The sequence below is a fragment of the Apodemus sylvaticus genome, chromosome 22, assembly GCF_947179515.1.
Source record: "Apodemus sylvaticus chromosome 22, mApoSyl1.1, whole genome shotgun sequence".
Taxonomy (NCBI): Eukaryota; Metazoa; Chordata; class Mammalia; order Rodentia; family Muridae; genus Apodemus; species Apodemus sylvaticus.
Genome location: NC_067493.1, coordinates 39,193,097 through 39,215,679, shown reverse-complemented (window position 1 = coordinate 39,215,679; position 22,583 = coordinate 39,193,097). Strand labels below are relative to the sequence as shown.

Genomic DNA, 22,583 nt, shown 5'->3' with positions numbered 1-22,583 from the left:
GGCTTAGTGCATGATACTCTGCCAACTAAACTGCAGCGTCAACTCTTTTTCTGGTCTCCCTGTGTATCCCAAGGCCTCAAGCTCTTCCTGCTGCAGCCTGCCAATCTCCCCAAGGGACTGCGGGGAGAGGGGGAGGGTCACCTTCCTTGAATTTTCATTAGCTTGTCAGAATCTTCTCCGTGCACCTTAACTACACAGTTTTCTCATGTGGATTCCGAGAGATGAAGAGACCCTCTAGGAGTGTGGATTAATGAAAAGACAAACAAAACCTCTGGCCCCATGAATCAACCCTGGGCCTGCTCAGACTTCTTGTCATGAATGATAATAAAATTCTTTGTTACCTAAACCAAATTTGGTTGCGACTTCTGTTGTAATGGAAACACTCTAGCAGGGCAGTGGTGATAAACACCTTTGAATACCAGCACTCGGAAGGCAGAGGCAGAGGCGGAGGCTGAGGCAGGTGGAAGTTGAGTTCAAGACCAGCCTGGTCCAGAGTGAGTTCCAGGACAGCCAGTGCTACATAGAAAAACCACAAAAAACAAAACAACACCCCCACCCCTACCCCCAAAACACTAAAGTCTGTGCCGGAGAAATGACTCAGTGGTTAAGAGCACTTGGTGAACTTCTGGAGAACCTGAATTCTGATCCAAGCACCCACACTGACCAACTTCGAGCGGCCTGTAGCTCCAGCTCCTGGGGATCTGATGCCCTCTTCTGGCCTCCCAAAGGGCATCTGCACACCCTCACACACAAACGCACATCTCTGCCCTCATTTTGTCTCCCCTTTTTGTGTCAAAGTCTTGGTTGATTCCACATAGGTTAATCAACTTGAGTATCTACCTTAACCTATCCCAGGTCCCCTCACCGGTGAAGGCAACAGAATGAATGGCTGAGCCATCTTAACTGCTTGCTATTTACAGTATCCTGTTTCAGGTGCTACGTTCAGTCGTAGTTCAAAATCGGAAAGTCATCTTGGATTCTAGGGCCTGCAGAGGCTCACAGACTGGACCTCCACTGGCAACTCCATAGGAGCAATTATCTGTGATACTGAGGCCACATCTGGAGCAGGAATTATCCTCATCAGCTTGTCACACGCTGAAAGGATTTCTTTGGAGCACCTTAAAGCATCAAAACCAAGCCAACCCACTGCCCCAATCATCTACTTAAGCCTAAAGTTCATCTGATAATTGGCATGACAGTTTCCTCTTCCCAGTGTGGGCCCTGTTGATGAAATCTCTGATTTTCTCTTTAAGCGGTTTATTGGGATAGGTAACAAAAGTCTATTGGAGCCTCGGGAAGACGCTTGGCTTTTTCTGAAGGAGCCTCCTACAACAGAGGTCACACAGTCCATGCGTGACTGAGATGCGCTGCATCAAGTAGGCCATCTAGTGAGCTGGGAAGATCCTTCCGGAAGTGCCTGTTTCCATCTGTGTCCTGTTGCGGAGGTAATGACGTCATTGTGGTGAGGTCATCTGGAGTTGCAGGTATGGCTTCTTTTTCTCTGTCCAATTGAAAGAATAACCAAGTAGGAAAAGACAAGGACTGAGCAGTCAGCCAAGCTTTATTGAAGTCACACACAGCAAAACACACAGATTCCCCACTAGGAGAGAAGAGATTCTGAAATCCAGCCTGAAAGGAGGTCTTGAGCCTTTTGTTGGTATAGGGTGAGTCTCCATCCACTTACTTCTGAATGGCTAATTTAAACAAATAGGAGGCAGATGAAGGCACGGATAGGCGATGGAGTAGGGGAGCCCTGCTTTGGTGTTTGTTTTGTTTTTTCATTCATCTGTGATTATTTTATTTTTTCATTTTTAATGTTTGTTTTTAGCAGTCTCCTGTAAACCAATTTGAACTCACAATGTTAGGAAGCTGAAACTGGACTTGACTTCCAAGTACTGGTATTACAGCTCAGTTATTATTATTATTATTATTATTATTATTATTATTATTATTGGTAAGAGTTGAGTTCTCAGAAATCCTTCTAACCTCCCAAGTCGCTGCGATTAAAAGTAAGAGCAACCAACCCTGTCAGGTTTTCCTTCCTGTGTGAGTCCATGGAAAAAGCGCCAGCACAGCAGCCATACCCTTGCCAGCCAAGGTGTTGCGGTGCTCAGTTTCCATCTACTACACAGCAGGAGCGCTCAGCCCTCCGTGGTGCATCCTCAGGTCCAGCCTGCTAGGCCTTTTTTTCACTGACCCTTTTTTGCTGCTATGGAGGCAAACCAGCCAGTCCTGGGCCCTTTGCCAGCACACATGGACCGGGAAGATAAAGTGGCCTGGAGCTTCGCGCCTGCTAGTCAGAAAGACGATAAAAGCAAGATCTCTAAGAGCCAGCTTCCCCCAATCAGGGGCGGAGGCCAGCGAGGACACAGCCAATAACAGGAGCAATTGGGTGGTTTGTCATTGCGGGGACCGCGCCGGGGACGTCGGGAGTGCAGAGCGCGTGCCCTTTAGGTGGCCTATAAGAGTGGGGCTGATTGGCAAGCCGTTGTCACTTGTCACTCTAGTTCGAGAGCTCTATGGTTGGACCAGACCTTTAACCATCAGGGCGGGGCTCGTCGCACTTTGTCAGTAGTAGGAGGCGACCGGGTGAGACCAGAGATGCTACCTGCGCTGTGGTCGCTCGCGCAGAGAGAACGGCTTCCCTAGGTAAGCGGCCTGGACCAAGGGAGGCTGCGCTCCCGTTAGTCAGAGAGCCAATCAGAATGGAACAAGCCCAGCCAGCCGTCTTTCCCCTATAATTGGACAGTCCTCTTGCCAATCATAGCAGCAGCTCAAGAAACCTCGGCCAATAGCAAGAAGCGCCTGGCTCCGATTTGCGGCGCAGGGTCCACGCGCTGGTTGCCGATCGAGGTCGTCAGTCGGCGATCACCTCCCCTCGGTCAAACCCCGGAGCAGACCAGCGTCGCTGGTGCTTGTCAGCCAGGAGCCAATCAGAATTGGGTAGGCCTGTGGCTCCTTCGGCTTAAGGCCGAATTGTTTGTTCTGTGATTGGACGAGCCTCCTGACAATCAGGGCGGGGCCAGCGAAGACTCGGCCAATGGCTGGAGGCAGCCAGGTCAGACCAGCGACTAACTGAAGGCGCGGTGGTCGTTTGACTGTTGGAGGGCAGCACAGGACATCCTAATTGTCCGCAGGTCCTCGGTGTCTAGCGCCCGCCGGCGGCCCGTCTCGTCATGTCAGGCACTGCTTGACTTTAGTTCTTCAGGCCTCCGCCCACCCGCCTACCCGAAGCCGCGCCCACCGCCCAGAGCCAGAGGGATGGTGGTAGTCACCGGGCGGGAGCCAGACAGCCGTCACTCGGACGGTGCCATGTCCAGCTCCGAAGCCGAAGACGACTTCCTGGAGCCGGCCACTCCTACGGCCACGCAAGCGGGGCACGGGCTGCCCCTGCTGCCCCAGGAGGTACCTGGATCGAGCGATGGGGGAAGGGAGGTCTGATGGGAAAGCGAGGGAGAGACTGGCGCTTACAGAGCTGACCTTGGGAGCTGAGCCTACCAAGGAGCTATCCGCCCCTGAAGCCTCTCCTGCATTAGGTGTGTCCTCCCTGCCCCGGGTCACCTGCACTCCAAGTCCCTTCTTCCCATACTCGGTAGCTACCAGATGCCACTTCCATTCCTGTATCCCATGTCACCTTTAGCAACTAAGGGAGGACTGAACACATAGCATGTTCCATACAATCCAAAAGGAGGACCTGAGTTGCCCAGGTGTATCCCTCCAGCTGCCCAGGGAGTGGCGTAAGAAACTGCGCGCAGTTAACCTATCTGGTGCTTAGGAAAAGGACACACCTGAGTGGGCTGGACCAATTCTCATCCAGGTACCATTATGCAGCGAACAATCCCCATTACCACCTGGGGTAATTTCACTTGCTGGATGGACAGAATTGAGCGGTAGAGGATTTGGGGCCAAGAAAGCAGCGTAAGCAAGGACATACAGGAGATAAATTCGGGGGAAATGGGAGGAGGGCAATGGTGAGTTGTACTCTAGAGCAGAGATGGTGGGGGTGGGAATTAGGGGCTTCATTTATCTGTTGCTGTGCTGTGCTGGGGCTTCGTTAGTAGCCCTTTGTGTGTGTGTGTGTGTGTGTGTGTGTGTGTGTGTGTGTGACACTTTGCACCTGAAATGACCCTTGAGATGGATAGGAAGATGGATACAGGAGACTCGGCAGATAGAGTTGTCCACAGGGCCCGGCTGGCTTGGGAGATTCTCTCTGGCAGCTGACAGTATTGTGTTAGGGTTAGAATCTCCGAATTGCCAGCATCGTGGGAAACTTGTGAAAATAAGCAAAATTCTAGACATAACTCTGCAGTCAGGGAAAAGAGCCAACACGGCGGTGACACTTTTTTTTTTTTTTTTTTTTTTTTTGTGCACTGTCATTGGGCAGAAGTTGTGGTTTGAGTGAAAGGGCACACAATCCCATAGACTGTAGACTAGCTGTCCAGTCCCGGCCTCCTGTGAGTCACACCCCTCCCTGTGAGTTCTAGGACACACAGGTTACTTTTTTGTTACTTTTTTTGGGTTCGCATATGGTGTAAAGAAGTGCATTAGTAGGTGCTACCTTTTAAAAAGAACTCCAGATGTGCAAAGCATTACATCTAAATGACATTTGAGTCTTGACATATACCTGGATTGGAGTTAGTGTTTCTGTAGAAGTATAGAAGCCGTTTTGCATCAAGAGTGTAAGAGTTGAATTTGTTAGCTGGGCAGTGGTGGCTCATGCCTTTAATCCCATCACTCAGGAGGCAGAGGCAGGTGGATTTCTGAGTTCAAGGCCAGCCTGGTCTACAGAGTGAGTTCCAGGACAGCCAGGGCTACACAGAGAAACCCTGACTCAAAAAAAAAAAAAAAAAAAAGAGAGAGTTGAATTTGTTGGGCCTAGTGGTATACCTCAATTCCAGAGGCAGAGGCAGCAGATACATGTCTGTGAATTCCAGGCCAGCTTGGTCTATGTAGTGAGTTCCAGGAGAGCCAGAGCTACACAGAGAAACTCTGTTTCAAAATAATAATAATAATAACAATAATAATAATATTAGAGTTGAGATCATACTTAGAAGTATAAATCTTGTGCATTTCATTCATTGATTTTTGTGAATTTTAGTCTCTAAGGCAAGTCTCGGGTAAGTTTTATTTCATCCATTTATGTCTTTTTTTTTTTAATGAGGCAGGGTCTCTCCAGCCCATGCTGGCCTGGACCTCACTATAGACTATTGAGTTCACTGGTCTAGAACTCAGAGAGTCTCCTGATTCTGCCTCTCAATGGCTCGGATCAAAGGAGTGCAGCACCACACACAGCTGGGTCTTCTTTTTCCCCCTAAACAAAGGATGTGTGGACATTTGGGGGAAGGACTGTTTAATATAAAGACTTTAGACTTTTTACTACAAGATGTAACATTTGGGGAAAAAATTCTAAGCTAAAATTTACCCTGGGATAAAGTTTTAGTTGATCCTGGTTAGAACTGGAACTTGAGGTGCTCCAGGCGAATAACCTTTACTGTTATTTTCTTCGTCCTTGTGACCAAAACCTTCGGTGATGTGGAGACTAATCACTCGATATAGAGTGAGTGGGAGAGAACGGTGTGAGGTAGAGAGCGAGGTTGGGGGTGCAGAGCAGGAAGCTCTGAGGTAGAGCTCCAGCACAGCGCCTGCTCTGCCAGGCTCTGGATACGAGGACGGCAGCGGGGAGTGGGTACCGCGATGCTTCCACGGAGAGCTCTTAGTCTCTGTTCACGACTGGCTGTGCTCTCCCTGCCTTTGGGATGCTTGGCATCTGGGAAAATGGGTTGACAGGAGAAAATGGTTGCCATTGTACGGTGCTAGGTGCTGTCATTGTAGTGAAGGAATAAGTGGGGAATATGTCCGTGATTCCATCTTGGACTCAAGGTGGAGGGGAAGAGCAGTAGTGGAGATAGAGTGGAATAGAGATGGAATGGACCCGAGCTGTGCGGTGCCTTGGTGTAAAGTAGGAAAAGAACGCACAACTGGGTTGACAGACAAAACTGTCATCCAGGTGTTTACACAGTGAACAATCTACACCACCACGTGTGGCAGTTTCGTTGGCTAGCTGGGCGGGTCGGGGGAGACTATTAGGAGCATCTGTGGCCAGAAAGCCACAGCGTGGGTAAAGACTTCAAGGGGAGAAGTTCAGACAGGAGTCAAAAACGATGAAAGCTGATGGAGACTGAAGGGTTGGGGTGCAGAGAGACCCGATTTGAGAGCTCTCAGGTCGAATGAGTAGGACTTAGTGATGGATGCTCAAGGACGGTGGGGTGGGGGATGTCCTCCAGTTTGGGATGACTTAAGGGACTGCAATCTGTCAGACCTAGGCAGACTGATAGGGAAGAGCCCAGATCTTGTTGCCTGTGCCAGTCTGAAAGCTGTGACGGTTCCTTTCCAGTTTCCTGAGGTCGTCCCCCTTAACATCGGAGGGACTCACTTTACCACACGCTTGTCTACTCTGCGGCGCTATGAAGACACCATGCTGGCCGCCATGTTCAGCGGGCGCCATTACATCCCTACAGACTCCGAGGGTCGGTACTTCATTGACCGAGATGGCACACACTTTGGGTATGTCTGTCTGGCTTTTCCTCTACAATCAGCTCAGTAGTCTTAGCCAGCAAGGTACCCTGCGATTGGGGTCTTGGGCATTGTTGGGCCTTCCACTGTAGTAGAGGAGATAGGCTAGTGGTGGAATTTAATACATGTTCTTATTAAATTGTTATTTAATATGCTTAAGTTCTTTTGCCACACACAGGTAAAGACAGCAAGAGAAACTGTTTGTTTGTTCTTTGGTTTGGTTTGGGTTTTTGAGACAGGGTTTCTCTGTGTAGCCCTGACTGTCCTGGAGCTTTCTCTGTAGACCAGGCTGGTCTCACACTCAGACATCACCCACCACCGCCTGCTGAGTGCTGGGATTAAAGGTGTGTGCCACCACAGCCCAGCAAGAGAAAGTCTAATATGGTAGGATTTGATGAAACTTTTCCCATCCTGTGCAGTTTGAGATTTGGAGAATCATTAGCTATAGTGAGAAACTCACTTGGAGTCAGAGAATGTCAAAAAAAAAAAAAAAAAAACTGTCTTGGAGAAAACCTTTACATTTAGATTCTAGCATTCAGTAATACCGTGCAAGCTGGGCGTGGTGGCACTCTTGAGAAGTGGAAACGGGGGATTGCAAGTATTTCTAAGCCAGCTTGGGTTATGTAGCAAGCAAGACTCTGTGTCAGTACTCTCAACAAACAACAAAACCTACTGAGGCACGAGGGACCGTGACGATGGCTCTGAGGCTCACAGTGGCTTACAGCGGAAACCGTGAAGGAAGGGCTGATGCCGGATTGTGGCCCTTTCTTTACCTAAAAAAACCTTAAAAAAAAAAAAAAAACAAACATAGCAGGGCAGTGGTGGTTCGAGTATCTAATGCACTTCAGAGCCAGAGGCAGGTGGATCCCTGAGTTCAAGGCCAGCCTGGTCTACAGAGCAGGTGGTTCTAGGATAACCAGATAGAGAAATTGTCTTGAAACAAACAAAAACAAACAAAAGCCAAACCAAACCAGAAATCAAACTTGTATGTTACTGGGATTTTAACAGCAACAATAACAATGCGTGTGTGTGTGTGCGCACACACACACACACACACACACACACAAACCCACAGTCTCAATGTATCTGATATGTACATATCCTAAAGAAATAGATGTGATTATTACACCTTCCCATGAAAATATGTCTGGCAAACTTAATAAAAAATTTTATGCCTTAATTTCATCACAGGTTTTTTATGGTTTATTTTTATTTATATGTGTGTGTTACTTGTGTGTGGATATTCCCCAGAAACCCAGAATGGGATGTTGAATTCCCCTAAAGCTGGAGTCACAAGCCGTTGTGACCTGTTGATATGAATGCTGGGAACTGAACTTGCATCCTCTGGAAGACCAGCAAGTCCTCTAACCACTGAGCCATCCCTCTAGCCCTCAGTTTCCTTGTTGACATGAGAAAGAAGTGTGGCAGTCTGGTGGGCGTGTCAGCGATGGTTAAGAAAAGAGCCTATGTGTGACCCCGGGGAGGTCAGATCTTCAAAGCACATGACCTGAATCCTCTGCTCCTTCAGTGCCTCTTTGGAGATGACGAGAGGACCGATCTAGCTTTTAGACCTTGAACCAGTGACTTCAAATATATGTCTTTGTGTTGACCTCCAAGTAAGAGTGCCCACAAGGGTCATTTTTATCCTTACAAAGGAGCCTCTAGCGATATAATTTGTTTTGCAGAGTCTTGTTTTCCCTAGTGGGCCATCAGCTGCCTCTGATGGCGAGAAAACAGAGTGTCACATCACCCTGCGGAACTATAAAAAGATTTTTTTTTTTGTTTGTTTGCAGGCCATTTGGGGAGGAAAGTGCTGGCCCCAGCTGGCATCTCCCATAGCATGCTTAGCTGGGCCTTCCCGGCCTTTTGCTTGTCAGAGCTCGTAAGGTTTTATTGAACATCTCAGAGGACTGACTCTAAAGGGGTAGGGCTGGGTGGGGCTGGAGAGATGGCTGAGAGGCTCAGCGCGTGTACTGCTCTTGCAAGAAGACCTGAATTCAGGTCCCTGCACCCGTGTCAGGTGGCTCTCAACCACCTGTAACTTTAGCCCCAGGAGAGCCAACCCTTCTGGCCTCCACCTGTATTTTTGTGCACACCATACCCACCAAACAGAATGGTAAAATAATTTAAAAATCTTTAAAGGGGCTGTGGAGATGGAGAACAGGATCCAAATCGAGGCTTACATGTCGCTGTCTGTTGAGATGTAATAGCATTCATACTTGGACTGCTGGACTCCCAGTAGTCTGTGCCTTATCGGCAGTAGATACAGTTTTTCAAAGCTTCAGAGTATGAGTTGAGCGTATTTGGAAGGTACACGCACTTCTCTGCTGTTGTAGCTCATGCAGACCATCTACCATCCTGGGGGCTGCTTGGGCTTGGGGACAGGGGAGGGGGGTTCTTCATCGTGCTGACGACACTTGATTTTGTTTGCTTCTAATGAAGTGGGGACCCTGGTGGCTGTCGGCTCAGAGTGATTTATGTCTGGACCTGAGCTTTTGTCAGCTGTGGCTCCTTCAACAAAGGTTTCCCATAACCTTCTAGGCCCCACTTGGGCCTCATTTATACACTGGAGCTAAGAGGAAAAACTTGCCTTATAATGTCATTAAGAGGACCAGATGGGTGGCACATGGTTCGTGGCTAGTACGGGTTAATGCTTGGTGTTAGCTGCTGTTGCTTTATGGCTTGGATGAATTATTGATGTAACAAATAGATCTAGGGGTTTCCTGCCTCTCTTTCCATAACCCCTACCAGTAGGCCTTATTGTTACCCTCGGCACTAAAGGGTCTGAAGAGACTTAGAAGGAGCGAGTCTGTACTTTCCATATGTGGTTTTACTGAACTGAGAAGCCAGTGAATGTTAGCTCCCACAGTTTGGTATTTTGTCTTCCCAGATAGCTATAGAATCATAGTAACCATAACAATGTGGAATGAGTAGAATGTGGTTTTTACTATTGGAAGTGTAAGGTTATAGCTATTCCATTATCTGTGTACTTATACAATGTTATGACTGAACATTTTTTTAAGATTTATTTATTCTTATATCTAAGTACACGGTAGCTGTCTTCAGCCACACCAGAAGAGGGCTTCAGATCTCTTTATGGATGGTTGTGAGCCACCATGTGGTTGCTGGGATTTGAACTCAGAACCTTCAGAAGAGCAGTCAGTGCTCCTAACTGCTGAGCCATCTCTCCAGCTAATGACTGAACATTTCTAACATGTACTTGGGAAACTGGTGCTGAGTTCATGAAAGGACTTTTCTCCTCCTCCTCCTCTGTCTCCCAGAGTCTTCCTCCTTCTCTTCTTTCTTTTTGTGTTTTTGAGACCAGGTCTCTCTATAGCCCTGGCTGTCCTGGAATTTGCTTCGTAGATCAAACTGGTCTCACATTTGCAGAGATCTGTAAAGTGTATCTGTAGCCCGATGCAGTGGGGCCTGCAGGGCATCTTAGCACTTAAGAGACTGTGGGACAGGGGTTCAAGGTTGGGCTTGTCTATCTAGCAAGTCAGAAACCTAGCCTGGGCTGCATGACACTTTGAGCAAAACCACTGTATCTGTGTTTTAAATCAATGGTGTTATATAGTCTTCCTTTACACATGTGCATACCTTATAAATATTATAATGGTAATGACTTAGGAAGGCCACAGGTAGCAATTCTGAGGGCTCACAATGTGCTAGGAGTTTTCTAAGCACTGTTTGTATTTTAGCTCATTCACTTTCCTTCCTGATTGAATTTACATTTTGTTGTTGTTTATTTGTTTTGTTTTATTTTGTTTGAGACAGAATCTCATTATGTAGACCTGGTTGTCCTGGAACTCACTTGTAAACTAGGCTGACCTTGAACTCACAGCCCCACCTGCCTCTGGCTCCCACATACCCAGCCACCATACCCAGCTTAATTTTTTTTTTTAGCCATATGAGGTAATTTTTTAAAAAATCTTTCACTTTGTCCTTGAGAACACTGAAAAACACAAAGGTTGAGTCCACTTGGCCAAAGTTATAGTTAGGGACAATGGCCCAAATTCTGTGTTCTAACCACTTTGATAACCGTCCCCTCCCAACCCACGGCCTGGTCTTAGCTCCTTCTCCCCCTTTCTCTTCTCTGCATAGAGATGTGCTGAACTTCCTGCGTTCAGGGGACCTGCCGCCCCGGGAACACGTGCGAGCCGTGCACAAAGAGGCCCAGTACTACGCCATCGGGCCTCTCCTGGAGCAGCTGGAGAACATGCAGCCGCTGAAGGGTGAGAAGGTGCGCCAGGCCTTCCTGGGGCTCATGCCCTATTACAAAGGTGAGGGGTCGGCTGCCTCACATCTGGGGAAAGGGCTCCCAAGGCATCATTTAGCTCCTAGGCCTTTCCCAGAAGTGGGTGGGTCCAGCTCTCATCCAGACGGGGAGAAAGTGTTCCCTCTTTCCATGACCATGGGACTTTTCAAGTTGAGAACGATGTCTCCCATATCCTTCCGCCCTCCTCCTACGGGGCTTTCCTTGCTTTGGAAAACCATGGTCTTTATTGAAGTATTCCCTTCCGGAGTCCATGGAGTCCCTCAGGAGATCAGCCTCCTCCCTCTGCATCCTGTCACTGGGTGTGTGTCCCTGGGTCAGTGTGTGTGTGTCTCTCTCCTCTGTCCACTAACGGCTGCTGTGTTAACCTCTGTAGACCATTTGGAGCGGATCGTGGAGATAGCCCGGCTTCGCGCAGTACAGCGGAAGGCCCGCTTTGCCAAGCTCAAAGTCTGTGTCTTCAAGGAAGAGATGCCCATCACCCCCTACGAGTGTCCACTCCTCAGCTCCCTCCGCTTCGAGCGGAGTGAGAGTGACGGACAGCTCTTTGAGCACCACTGTGAAGTGGACGTGTCCTTTGGGCCCTGGGAGGCGGTGGCTGATGTATATGACCTCTTGCACTGCCTGGTCACTGACCTCTCAGCCCAGGGCCTCACGGTGGACCACCAGTGCATCGGGGTGTGTGACAAACACCTTGTCAACCACTACTACTGCAAACGCCCCATCTATGAGTTCAAAATCACATGGTGGTGAGTCGTCTTGGAAAGCAAGAGTCCCACGAAGGAGGATGTTCATCCTCTTGGGTGGCTCTGGGAGTCTGATCCCCACGGGGGCTGCTGACTGTCCCAGAAGCTGCTCAGGTAAGGACAGAGCGTGGAGGCACAGATGGAGGGAGAGAGAGAGAGGCCCCAGGCGCTTGCCGCAGTCTCCTTGGTTTGTGTACCTTGGGGATGCGGTCTGTTCTCACCTGGTCTTCTCTTCAAGGCCTGGCAGTCCTCACTGGAAGCCACAAGATCTAGCAAGGATGTCACCGAGAGTCCAGAGAGTTTTTGGATACCTCCTTGATGCCCTGCAGGGAAGCTCCTTCCTGAGGGAGATACCATCACTGCCTCCCAGCTGTTCGGACCTTCCTAAACTCAGTGCATCAGGCGCGCTAAGGTGTGACCTTGGGGACTTAGCTAAGCATCTGCCCTGTAGTCCTGGCCAAAGAAGAAAGCATACGTCTCCTCCCAGTGTGCTCCTGGCTCGTCCAGTGACTTGCGGTACCTTGTCTTAGGATGCAGAAAGATATGTCCCGTGCTCCCAAGACCACGCCTGTCACCTTCTCTTGGAGATTAACCATAGCTGCCAAAGCCACTTACCAAGCTGGGCCTTAGAAAAACCACAATGTTTACAGCCCTGCCCTGGAACTTTGGCTTAACCCTTTTTTACAGGGTCACCCTCTCACAGGGCTGGAATGATAAGTTCTAAAGATTCTTTGAGTCAGGCAGCGGAGGAGCCTGAGTCTTCTTGATATGCAGATTCGCTCTTGGGAGCCAATGTGGTGAACCTCTCTGGAAAGGATGCTCTCGCTCTTTGATAGTTTTTGTGTTTTTGTTTGGGGTGGTGGGAGCTTGCTCTGCAGTCAGGAGCAACTATGACAGGGTACAACACGTACCCCGTAAACAGAGAGCTGTAGAATATTCCTCTGAGAGCATTGCATGTTTTGGCTGCACTATAGGTTTCTAAGTAGTCCTGGGTGTCCTTGACCATTCCTGGATAATTTTTTTTTATGAAACTTTTTTTTTTAATGTAAGGAATTGTTAAGGGTAGCATCGCCAAGCTCAGTCCTGTAGGATCAGAGTGGCGCAGCCAGACAGGTGGGGGTGAAGGCATCCGTGTGCTTCTAAGGATTAGAAGGCTTGGGCCTTGTGGCCCCTGAGCTAACTTCCTCTGTGCAGCTGGAGGCCCGTGACTTGCCTGGTCTCTGGTGGAAACACAGTTTTGAACTTGGGTCTCACTCTGAGTTTAACAGAGTTAGAGGTTGAGGTTCTTAAGGGTGGTCAGTCATCTTCCAGGACATCTGCTCTCTCTCTTCTCCTCGGCAAATCATCGCATCTTCTGAGGTACTGGCGCCCCTGCTTGGGGCTTCGCCCAGTATTGTGGCTCCGGCCTTGTCTCAGCAAAGATGTTCCTTATTTCAACCGATATTATTTTTATTTTTATTTTTCGGACCGGGTCTCATGTAGCTCAGGCTGGCCTCACTTTAGCTGTAGAGCTAAGGTTGACCTCATATTCTTGACCTTCCTGCTTCTACCTCCGAAGCTCTGGGGGACACAGGCATGTCCAGCCTCACCTAGCTCTTGTGGTCATTGTTTGGAGAGCTAGTGAGGTACACTTGTTCAGGATGATGCCCACGCGGGTAGAAGGCAGACAAGCCTGGGGCACTTAGTAATCAAGCTTGGAACTCTTTTCTTCCTTCTCTAGAATATTGCAATGCTTGGGAAATTAGAGTCCACAAATATCAGACAGAGAGGAAACAGATCTGCTCGAAAAACTGGGCCCAGACTGCTTGCTTAAGGTTACAAGATGGCTGGGTAAAGATGTCGTCTTCATAATGTGCTGGAGCCACTGTGTTTCTGTCCCCTTTTTTATTCTCATATTCTGATATGGGCCGTGCCATTGTGACAAGAGAACGCTCTAGGCTGCTGGAGCAGCAGAGGGGGGAACACAAGACAGTGAGGTAGCCGGCTCAGAAAGCCCTCTTTTATTTTATTTTATTTTATTTTATTTTATTTTATTTTATTTTATTTTTTAGATAGTTGGCTTGATATTTATGGTATTAGGGAACAACCATGTACTGAATCTTCTTGTATGGGTTTTTTTTTTTTAAATAACAAAACCCTTTGCGTTTTAAAGCCAGCAACTTGTACACCGTCTTGCAGCACAGAAACTTTTCTTTGTACTCCAAAATATATTTATTGTAATTCTAATTCTCCCTTGAATAGTAAACTAGAAACATGAAATAAAGCAATATATATTGGGATCTGGGCTGTGGTTCCATGGTAAACTATCAACCTAGTGTACACAAGGTGTTAGATTCCTTCTTCAGTACCACTCAAAGAAAGAAAAGAAAAGTGTGTCAAAGTGTATCTTTGGTATTTGGGCTCGCTCTCCTCTCTAGCTTTCTCTACCTTCTCTTAAGAACTTCTCGTAAATGGAATAAAAGAATTCATAGCCTGTTTTGGCTCTCTAGCAAGAAGCCAAGGCCAGTCTGAAATGCACTGTTGCGTGTGGTGGCTGGGGATAGCTTCCAAATAAAAGGGTCGGATCTGTGGGACTTAGCTCGGCCTATTTGATCCCTTCCGGTTGCAGTTGCCCAGGCCCAGACCAAAAGACTTGTAAGGAAAAGCTGCTTGACCCACAGGAAATACCTTCTCACAATTATGTGTGTGTCCTGTCCATCAACGCCTCTTGTCTGGCTTGAGTCAGATCAGCCATTGCTGAATCAGACCCAAGTGCCTGCTGCCTTTGAGATCACCTCTTGTTTTCCTTTTGGGCATCTTTTCTGGGAGACTCACTCACCAACACTCACTGGTTGAGGGGGGGGGAAGATTTTGATAGCAGCACATGGTGTAACATTAGCCACAACAGGGTGGCAACAGGAAGACAACACATGGGGGGCGGGGAGCCCCCCCCCCGTAACTCATCTAAGTCGAGGAACCATCCCCATTCATAACCTATCTATGTGGCTTCAGCTGACTGTTGTATTTCCAATGGTGAAAACCAACCATGGTGGAACTGCCTGTTATCTGTTGGGGCTTGGGCTGTTTAGGAACTAATCGATTGCTCAGTCCCAGGATGATCGAGTTCTGAGGTGCTCCATGGAGGACTAACAGACCCCTAGGAGACACAGCAAGCAGAGGGTAGATGGGGGAGTTTATTGGTGTGTGATCCCAGACTGAAATGAGTCTTAATTAAAAACTCCCCCAGCCGGGCAGCAGAAGTGCACACCTTTAATCCCAGCCCCTCAAGAAGTAGAGGCTGGCAGATCTCTTTGAGTTTCAGAGGGAGGAGATTGGGTGTGAGAGGTCAGCTGGGCACTGTCTCCATTTGCATCAATTTGGCTTTCAGAGCACAACTTGTCCTGTGTTCAATTATATACCTCTTTGTGACTAATCTTGCACAAGGAGACCCAGCTCCACAACTAGTCAGTCAAGATCTAGAACCTGAGTGACATGACTTTCTTTACTGGCTTATAACATCTCTCCTTTGCCAGCAAGGTTGCCTTGATCACTGCTTTGGATCTGCTGTCTGGAGATGCCACAATAAAATAATAAACCTAGGGCTGGAGAGCTGGCTCAGTGGTGAAGAGCACTGGCTGCTGTTCCAGAGCTCTCGAGTTCAGTTCCCAGCAACCACACGGTGCCTCACGACCATCTGCAATGGGATCTGATGCCCACTTACCGTGTGCACGACAATGGAGCACTTATATACACATAAATCCATCTTTAGAGAAACTCCTAGCTCTTCCTGGAGACCAGCGCTGGACTTTTGGAAGGCCCTCATGGACGCTCAGGAATGTCCCCCTTCCCTAGTTTAACACCGCTCTGCCATTTGTTGAAAGTGCCCCGGGGGAAGTCTCTAACAGAAATTCTTCTGTCCTATTCGTCTCTTTCTCAGGCATGTATGAGCCTCAGTTTTGAAGGCCCCTGCAGAAATGGGTACAATTTGCCACCACAGTGGAGTGTGGTCACTTCCCTGGCTAAGCTCATCTGGACACTCTCTTAGAGTCACTTCCAGGACCAACGACTGAGTTCTGAGGTTCCTGGGTTGCACAAGGCGCTACCGCAATGGTTCTCAATCTGTGGGTCGCGACCCCCACAGGACTCTTGAGATATTTATGATACAATTCCTAACTAGCAATTACATAATTACAGTTATGAAGCAGCAACAAAAGTAATGTTATGTCTGGGGATCACCACAATGTGAGGAACTGTATTTTTTTTTTAAAGATTTATTTATTATATGTGAGTACACTGTAACTGTCTTCAGACACCAGAAGAAAGCATCGGATGTCTTTTCTCTTTTCGGATGGTTGCGAGCCACCATGTGGGTGCTAGGATTTCGAGCCACCATGTGGGTGCTAGGATTTGAACTCATGACCTTTTGGAAGAACAGTCGGTGCTCTTACCCACTGAGCCATCTCTCCAGCCCCATGAGGAACTGTATTAATCAGGGGCTGTAGCTTTAGAAAGGTTGAGAACCAGTGGGCTAGTTGCTGCCCTAAGTCTCTGATTGGTCTGCCTCTTAACAAAAGGGTGTGCCCACCTTGCTGAGTGTTTGCCCTGGCCCACTGATAACACCTTACCCTTTGGAAACGACCTCCTGGAAATGTCGTTTCCAACCCAAACAGGTCAACCCAGACAGCAGAGTCTAAGATCAGGTTGGAGCGGAGATGGCCTTCATTCCCCCTCATAAAGATCAGCAGTTACGTTCCCTAGCGGTGAACATTTGAAGCGCACAGACTCTAGAAAGTGGCATGACAGCTTCCTTAGGTAAGCACCGTGGTCCCAGCTATTTCGGAAGCTAAGATGGGAGGATTGTTGATCCCAAGTGTTTGGGGCTAGTCTGGAACAGCAAACAAGCAATGTTTTGCCTTTTTAACTTTTAGCTTAGAAATGTGGTTTACTACAGAATAATCCGAGGCCCATTCAAGGGTGAGAGTGCCAAGGGACCATCGTAGAGGAGAACAGAATGGCCAGAGACAAAGATCTTCTGTCCGGTCCCTCTGTAGACCAGGCTAGACTCAGAGGTCTGCCTGCCTCTGCCTCTCAAGTGCTGGGTTTGAAAGTACATGCTTTATGCTTGGATTATGTTTTTTAAAGATTTCTGTGTGGGGGGGTTTTGTCTGTACCTTGTGTGTACCAGCGAGGTATAAAGTACCTGAGACTGAAGTTACAGGTTGTGCTCAGTGTAAGACCCCCAAAAAACCCAGGGTGCCCCGGCACCCCACGCCTTGGAAAACGACATCCAATCACTCTCAAGAAATGGTCTCGATGCAATAGCATAAGGATTTCTTTTATTCCAGAATTCTGGGTTGCACAGCCATACACTGCGCAGGGCTAGAGGACTGTGGACCCCGAGAGCAGAACTGCAACAGCATTTATAAGTTTATAACAAAGCCTGCGAATCACAAACCAATTATTCCTTAGCATTGAGAGCCCGTGTAGTGCGGACCAATCAATTTGTACCACTCTATAATTTTTAGACCCATTAGTTTAAATTATTGGAGCCCGAGCTCAGTGGACCAATTAGTTTCCTATTGGAGTCTATAGCTGAATACTCCTGAATGGGGAGAATGGCGTAAGCAGTTTACCGAAGCAAGATAAGCTTAGCTCATTTCCAGTAACTTTGTGGGGCCAGGAATCACCTATTCAAGGCCTTTTTTTTCTAGCTCTTAAAGGGCGGGCTCTGGACTGTGACCTTTTACCTAGTTTCTAACAAAAAGCACAAAGAGCGAGCTCTGGAATATGAAGTGTTTGGGGCTCCTTAGAAGGCTGGAGTTAGGCTGTATTATTTTTTGTCCTTTCACTCAGCAGCAAACTTGGGTTTTCTGGAAGAGCATTCTGTGCTTTTAACCCCGAGGGATCTCTTTTCCAGCCCCCCCCACCCCCACCCCACCTTGATGCTCAGCCCAGGGAGTGGCACTATTAGAAGGTGTGGCCCTGTTGGAGTAGGTGTGTCACTGTGGGTGTGGGCTATCAGACCCACTTCCTAGCTGCCTTCTAGAGGCCTTCAGATAAAGATGTAGACCTCCACTCCCCCTGCACCATGCCTGCCTGGATGCTGCCATGTTCCTACCTTGATGATACTGGACTGAACCTCTGACCCTTTAAGCCAGTTCCAATTAAATGTTGTCCTTATAAGACTTGCCTTGGTCATGGTGTCCGTTCACACAGTAAAACCCTAACTAAGACACCCTCCCTTTTTGAAGACACTCTCACTGTGGAGCTGTGGTTGTCTTTGGACTTCTGGTCCTGCCTGTACTGCTCAGAGTAAGGGATGTACAGGATTATTATGTTCCTGGCTTTTTTTCCCCTCCCCACCCCTCTTTTTTTCTCCTTTCAGTGCTGGGGATTGAACTGACAACCCTGCATAATATGTCAAGTAAGCACTCTTATACCAAACCATATCCTTAGCCTGAAACCCTGTTTGTTTTACTAAGACAGGCTTTCTCAATGTAGCCTGGCTCTCCTAGGACTTGCTTTCTGTCAGGCTAGCCTTGAACTCACAGAGATCTGCTGCTTGCCTCTGCTTCCTGGGTAGGGGGATTAAGGGGGTGCATCACTCCCCACTCAGCAGAAGCCCTCTTAACTGAAAGGAAACCTAAAGCTCTGCTCTTAAAGGGCTCCTCACTTTATAGCCCTTATGTTTCTGTCTGTCTTTCTCTTTCGAAGCAGGCACTCACATAGCCCAATGTGGTCTTAGCCTTGAAATTCAATTGAGTTCCGGGATCACTCGTGGGTTCTACCTTGACAGTAATTTATTGTCCTTGTCCCTGAGAGAGATGTCTATGAGATTGAAGAAGGCCGGGCTCCTGGGACAGTGAGTGAGGGTAACCTGGGAGGGTGACCTTCCTGGCGAGTGATGGCTTGCTGACCAGGCCTTAGGTCTGGGAAGGCCTGAGGTAGTGGAACTGCAGCCCTCTAAAGCTGACTGTAGGGACATTACTGGGCATTTTGATGTGTTAGGGGGTGTGTCCAGGGTGTGGCCTCTCCGAGGGATAGATGTACAAGGGTTGAACTCTTCACTCAGGCTCAAGATTTCTACCCTCCTGTGTGAACCTTTGGCTTTATGAAGGTGTCTCTGTTCTTCTTTTCTTTTTTTAGGCAAGTGTTTCTCTGTGTAGCCCTGGCTGTCCTGGGATTTTCTCTGTAGACCAGGCTGGTCTTGAACTCAGAGATCCACCTCTCTCTGCCTCCCAAGTGCTGGGGTTAAAGTCGTGCATCACCATTGCCTGGCTCGAGCATTCTTATTAGCTGTAAACTTCCATTTCTTTCATAGGTGAACACCTGATTCTAAAGTCTAGAAAAACTAACAATGTTCCTATAGAATTCATACACTGGGGTTGCCTACGATGTCAAGTAGCCAGAATTGTACTTCTTCTTTCAAAGTTCTCACGCTTTGGACACAACACAAAAGGACAGCATGAACGGACTTTGGATCAGGGCAGCTTAATCAGTGAACTGCAAGGATTTCTGCCCAATTGTTCTATAAAACAGCCAGAGATCCCGGGGTCTACCTGGGTCAATTTTCTGTTAGACAAAAGGTAAAGAGGCTGGAGAGATGGAGTCTGCCCTTCCTTCTAGAGGACCCAATGCCCTTCTCGGGGACCCAAATTTGGCTCCTATCACAGAGGTTAGGTGGATCATAACCACCCATGACTTCAACTGCAGGGGATCTGATCTCCAGTACTGGCAGTACTCATCAATCCCCTGTATTCATACACACACATACATACACATACACACACACACACACACACACACACACAAACACACACACATACTCAAATGAATGAATTTTTTGGTTTTTTTGAGACAGGGTTTCTCTGTATAGCCCTGGCTGTCCTGTAGACACAATTTCCTTCCTTAATTTTTTGGTTTTGTTTTGTTTTGCTTTGCTTTTTCGAGACAGGGTTTCTCTGTATAGCCCTGGCTGGCCTCAAACTCAGAAATCCACCTGCCTCTGCCTCCCAAGTGCTGGGATTAAAAGTGTGTGCCACCACTGCCCAGCATGAAACATTTTTTTTAAACTACCTGAGATAATCATCTTAGAGAACAGTTTAATTTTGAGCCTGAGACGGAGCACAGCCATTCAGTACGCTCTACCAATGGTCTAAAACACGTTCTCCACCTGGGGATCATGACCCCACTGAGGGGAGGGTTGAACGACCTTTTCACAGGTCACCTAAGACCATCAGAAAGCACAAATATTTACCTTAGGATTCACGACAGTAGCCAAATTAGTTACAAAAGTGGCAACAAAATAATTTTGTGGTTGATGGTCACCATACTATTAGGAACTTTATATTAAAGAGTCACAGCATTAGGAGGGTTGAGAATTACTGATCTATAACCTCCTGAGAGGCCCTTCCTCCTAAAGTTTCTGTCACCATTTTGGCAGTATCAAGTTGGAGACAGGTCTCATCTTTTGTCCCCCAGACATGGCTCATGTTGCCTGGCTGGTTTTGAAACCTTGGGATTGCGCACTTTTCTTGCCTTCAGAGAAACCAGGATTATGGTTGCAGACCGCTTTACCCAGATAGGGACCACGCCTCTAAAGGGGACATTTGAGATCCAAGGCACATTATTGTAAACAATCTTCCACCTGACACCAAGCAGAACCAGGGCCTCTGTGTACCAGGGGAAAGCCAGCCAACTGTGTGAAAGACTTCCTGACTGGAGGTAGAAACTGGAGCAGAAAATCCACGGATCGGGTCCCATGGAAATTTTTTAGTGTTTTTCTGTCCTCCACGTTATGATTCATCCTCCAACAGTGCATGACTTAGAGAACGCTCCTAGTTGTTATAGCCTGGAATTTGATTTTGAATTTGAGTTGGTTTTTTTTTTTTTTTTTGAAAAAGCTGGTCTCGTATACCCTAACCTGGTCAAAAGCTTGCTGTCCAGTGGTCAAAGTTAACTTTAAACTCCAGATGTTCCCAACCGATTCCTTTGGGCTAGGACAACAAGTGTCACCATATCATGTTTCATTTGTTCTTGTTGACACAGGTTCACACTGTTCTTTGATTGGCCTGGAACTCATGGCAGTCCTCCTGCCTCATCCTTCCGAATGCCAGGATGACAGTTGTAAGATGCCATACCTCACCGCTAATTTATTTTCAGACAGGGTCTTGTGTGTCCCAGGTGGGGCTTGAACTCACGGTGTAGTCAAGGATGACCATTAGTTCCTCATCTTCCCGCCTGTGCTTCCCTCCTGGACTTCAGACCTGTACCACCATGCCTAGTTTATCCAGGGCAGGGCATGCAACACAGGTCTTTATGAGTGGTAGACAAGCAGTAGCAGCCTTTCTCCCTCCATTTTAAAGCTCTTTTTTGAAACCTCTCGTTGCATAGCCTGGGCTAGCCTCCCAAGTAGCTGAGGCTGCAGGCATGTGTCACCGGTGCCTGGCTAAACCCTGATACCACCATTCTATATTGTTTCTACTTTATTCACTGGGGGGTGGCACGCATGTGCCACAGCACGTGGCGGTCAGAGTCTGATGTCCGCTCGGCATGTTGGGAGCTCTCAGGAGGGCCTCTCATTAGCCTTCCTGCACTTCCTTAGATAGACCTGTGCATTCCGCTGTTCTGTACTGTGTATGTATGTGTGATGGTTTGTATATGCTTGGTGTGGGTGTGGCCCTGTTGGAGTAGGTGTGTCACGGTGGACGCGGGCTTAAAACTCTCCTCCAAGCTGCCTGGAAGTCAGTATTCTGCTAGCAGCCACGAGATGGAGATGCAGAACTCTCTGCTCCTCCTGCCCCATGCCTGCCTGGATGCTGCCATGATCCTGCCTTGAGGATAATGAATTGAACCTCTGAACCTGTAAGCCAGCCCCAATTAAATGTTGTCCTTATAAGAATTGCCTTGGTCATGGTGTCTGTTCACAGCAGTGAAACCCTAACTAAGACAGTATGTGAAGCAGTAGTCTCAGCATTGGGGAGTATTGTAAAATCAAAATATTAACTCTGAAAAATCATGGGAGACGCTCTATGCAGCATCAAGTCTTCTGCATAAGATTTGAGTTCTTTGTGCATCTCACTAGAATGCAAATTTGCCTTCATCGTTTATAAATGGTAAAATTGTATATATGCATGTGTGCATATATAATGCATATGTATATGGACTATATATACATATACACATTTTTGCATATATTTGTATACATATACATACATATAAATACACACATATATGTATATCACACACTAAAGAATTATTCTCAAATTCTTTTATGATTTATTTTTAGTAAATGTTTAGCTTGTGAACTATCCATATACCCAGTTATATAAAATGTCAAGCCCCACCCCTAAGGATCAGGAGTTAAAAAAAAAAATTTAAGAAGCCTTGGTCTAGAGTTGGGATAGAGGTCAAAGGAAGAATTCCTTTCTCTCTCCAAAATTGAGGTCCAGTTCTTCTTGGCTTACAGAGTGGCAGGGAAGTCTCCAAGTGCTTGTTTGGGGCCACTGCAGTATAAAATCAACAAAGAACAGTTCTGGGTAATCTCAACACACTTTGCTGCTGAACCCAGCACAATCCAGGTAGGCAAATGCCTGTCTGTGCCATGTCTCACCAGCGCCCCCTACTGACGAATAGGAATATAACATTAGAAACTTAAAAGATCTCTGTTTCCATTGATCCCCTCCTGAAAAAGTGATGAAAGGCGTATTTGGAACTGAGAGACAATGCGTTGATAACAATCCTGTAATAGCTATTCCTGACTGTCTATATCTGGAATGAACCACAACCCAGAATTGGAGGGCTCACCTATGATCCAGATCTGAACTGGATCTTGGCATGGAGATCTTGAGGCATAGTAACTACGAAAAGCTTAGGCCCAGGCAAGATATCACTTGCCTTTAATCCAGGAGACTGATGCAAGGAGATCTCTGAGTTCAAGGTCAGCCTGGGACAAAGTAAGTGGTACACACCTTTAACCTGGACCATAGCTTCTGCCGAAGTCCACATAA

The 22,583-nt window shown here is 47.5% G+C and overlaps 1 protein-coding gene across 1 annotated transcript; it reads left to right on the top strand.

Annotated features, from left to right (window-relative positions):
- Positions 1 to 2,409: 2,409 nt before the first annotated feature.
- Positions 2,410 to 13,874, top strand: Kctd7 (potassium channel tetramerization domain containing 7). Its single transcript, XM_052168543.1, has 4 exons — positions 2,410 to 3,405; positions 6,395 to 6,564; positions 10,678 to 10,856; positions 11,226 to 13,874. Exons 1-4 carry the CDS (start codon positions 3,262 to 3,264, stop codon positions 11,600 to 11,602), a joined length of 870 nt encoding a protein of 289 aa, XP_052024503.1. The 5' UTR covers positions 2,410 to 3,261; the 3' UTR covers positions 11,603 to 13,874.
- Positions 13,875 to 22,583: the final 8,709 nt, after the last annotated feature.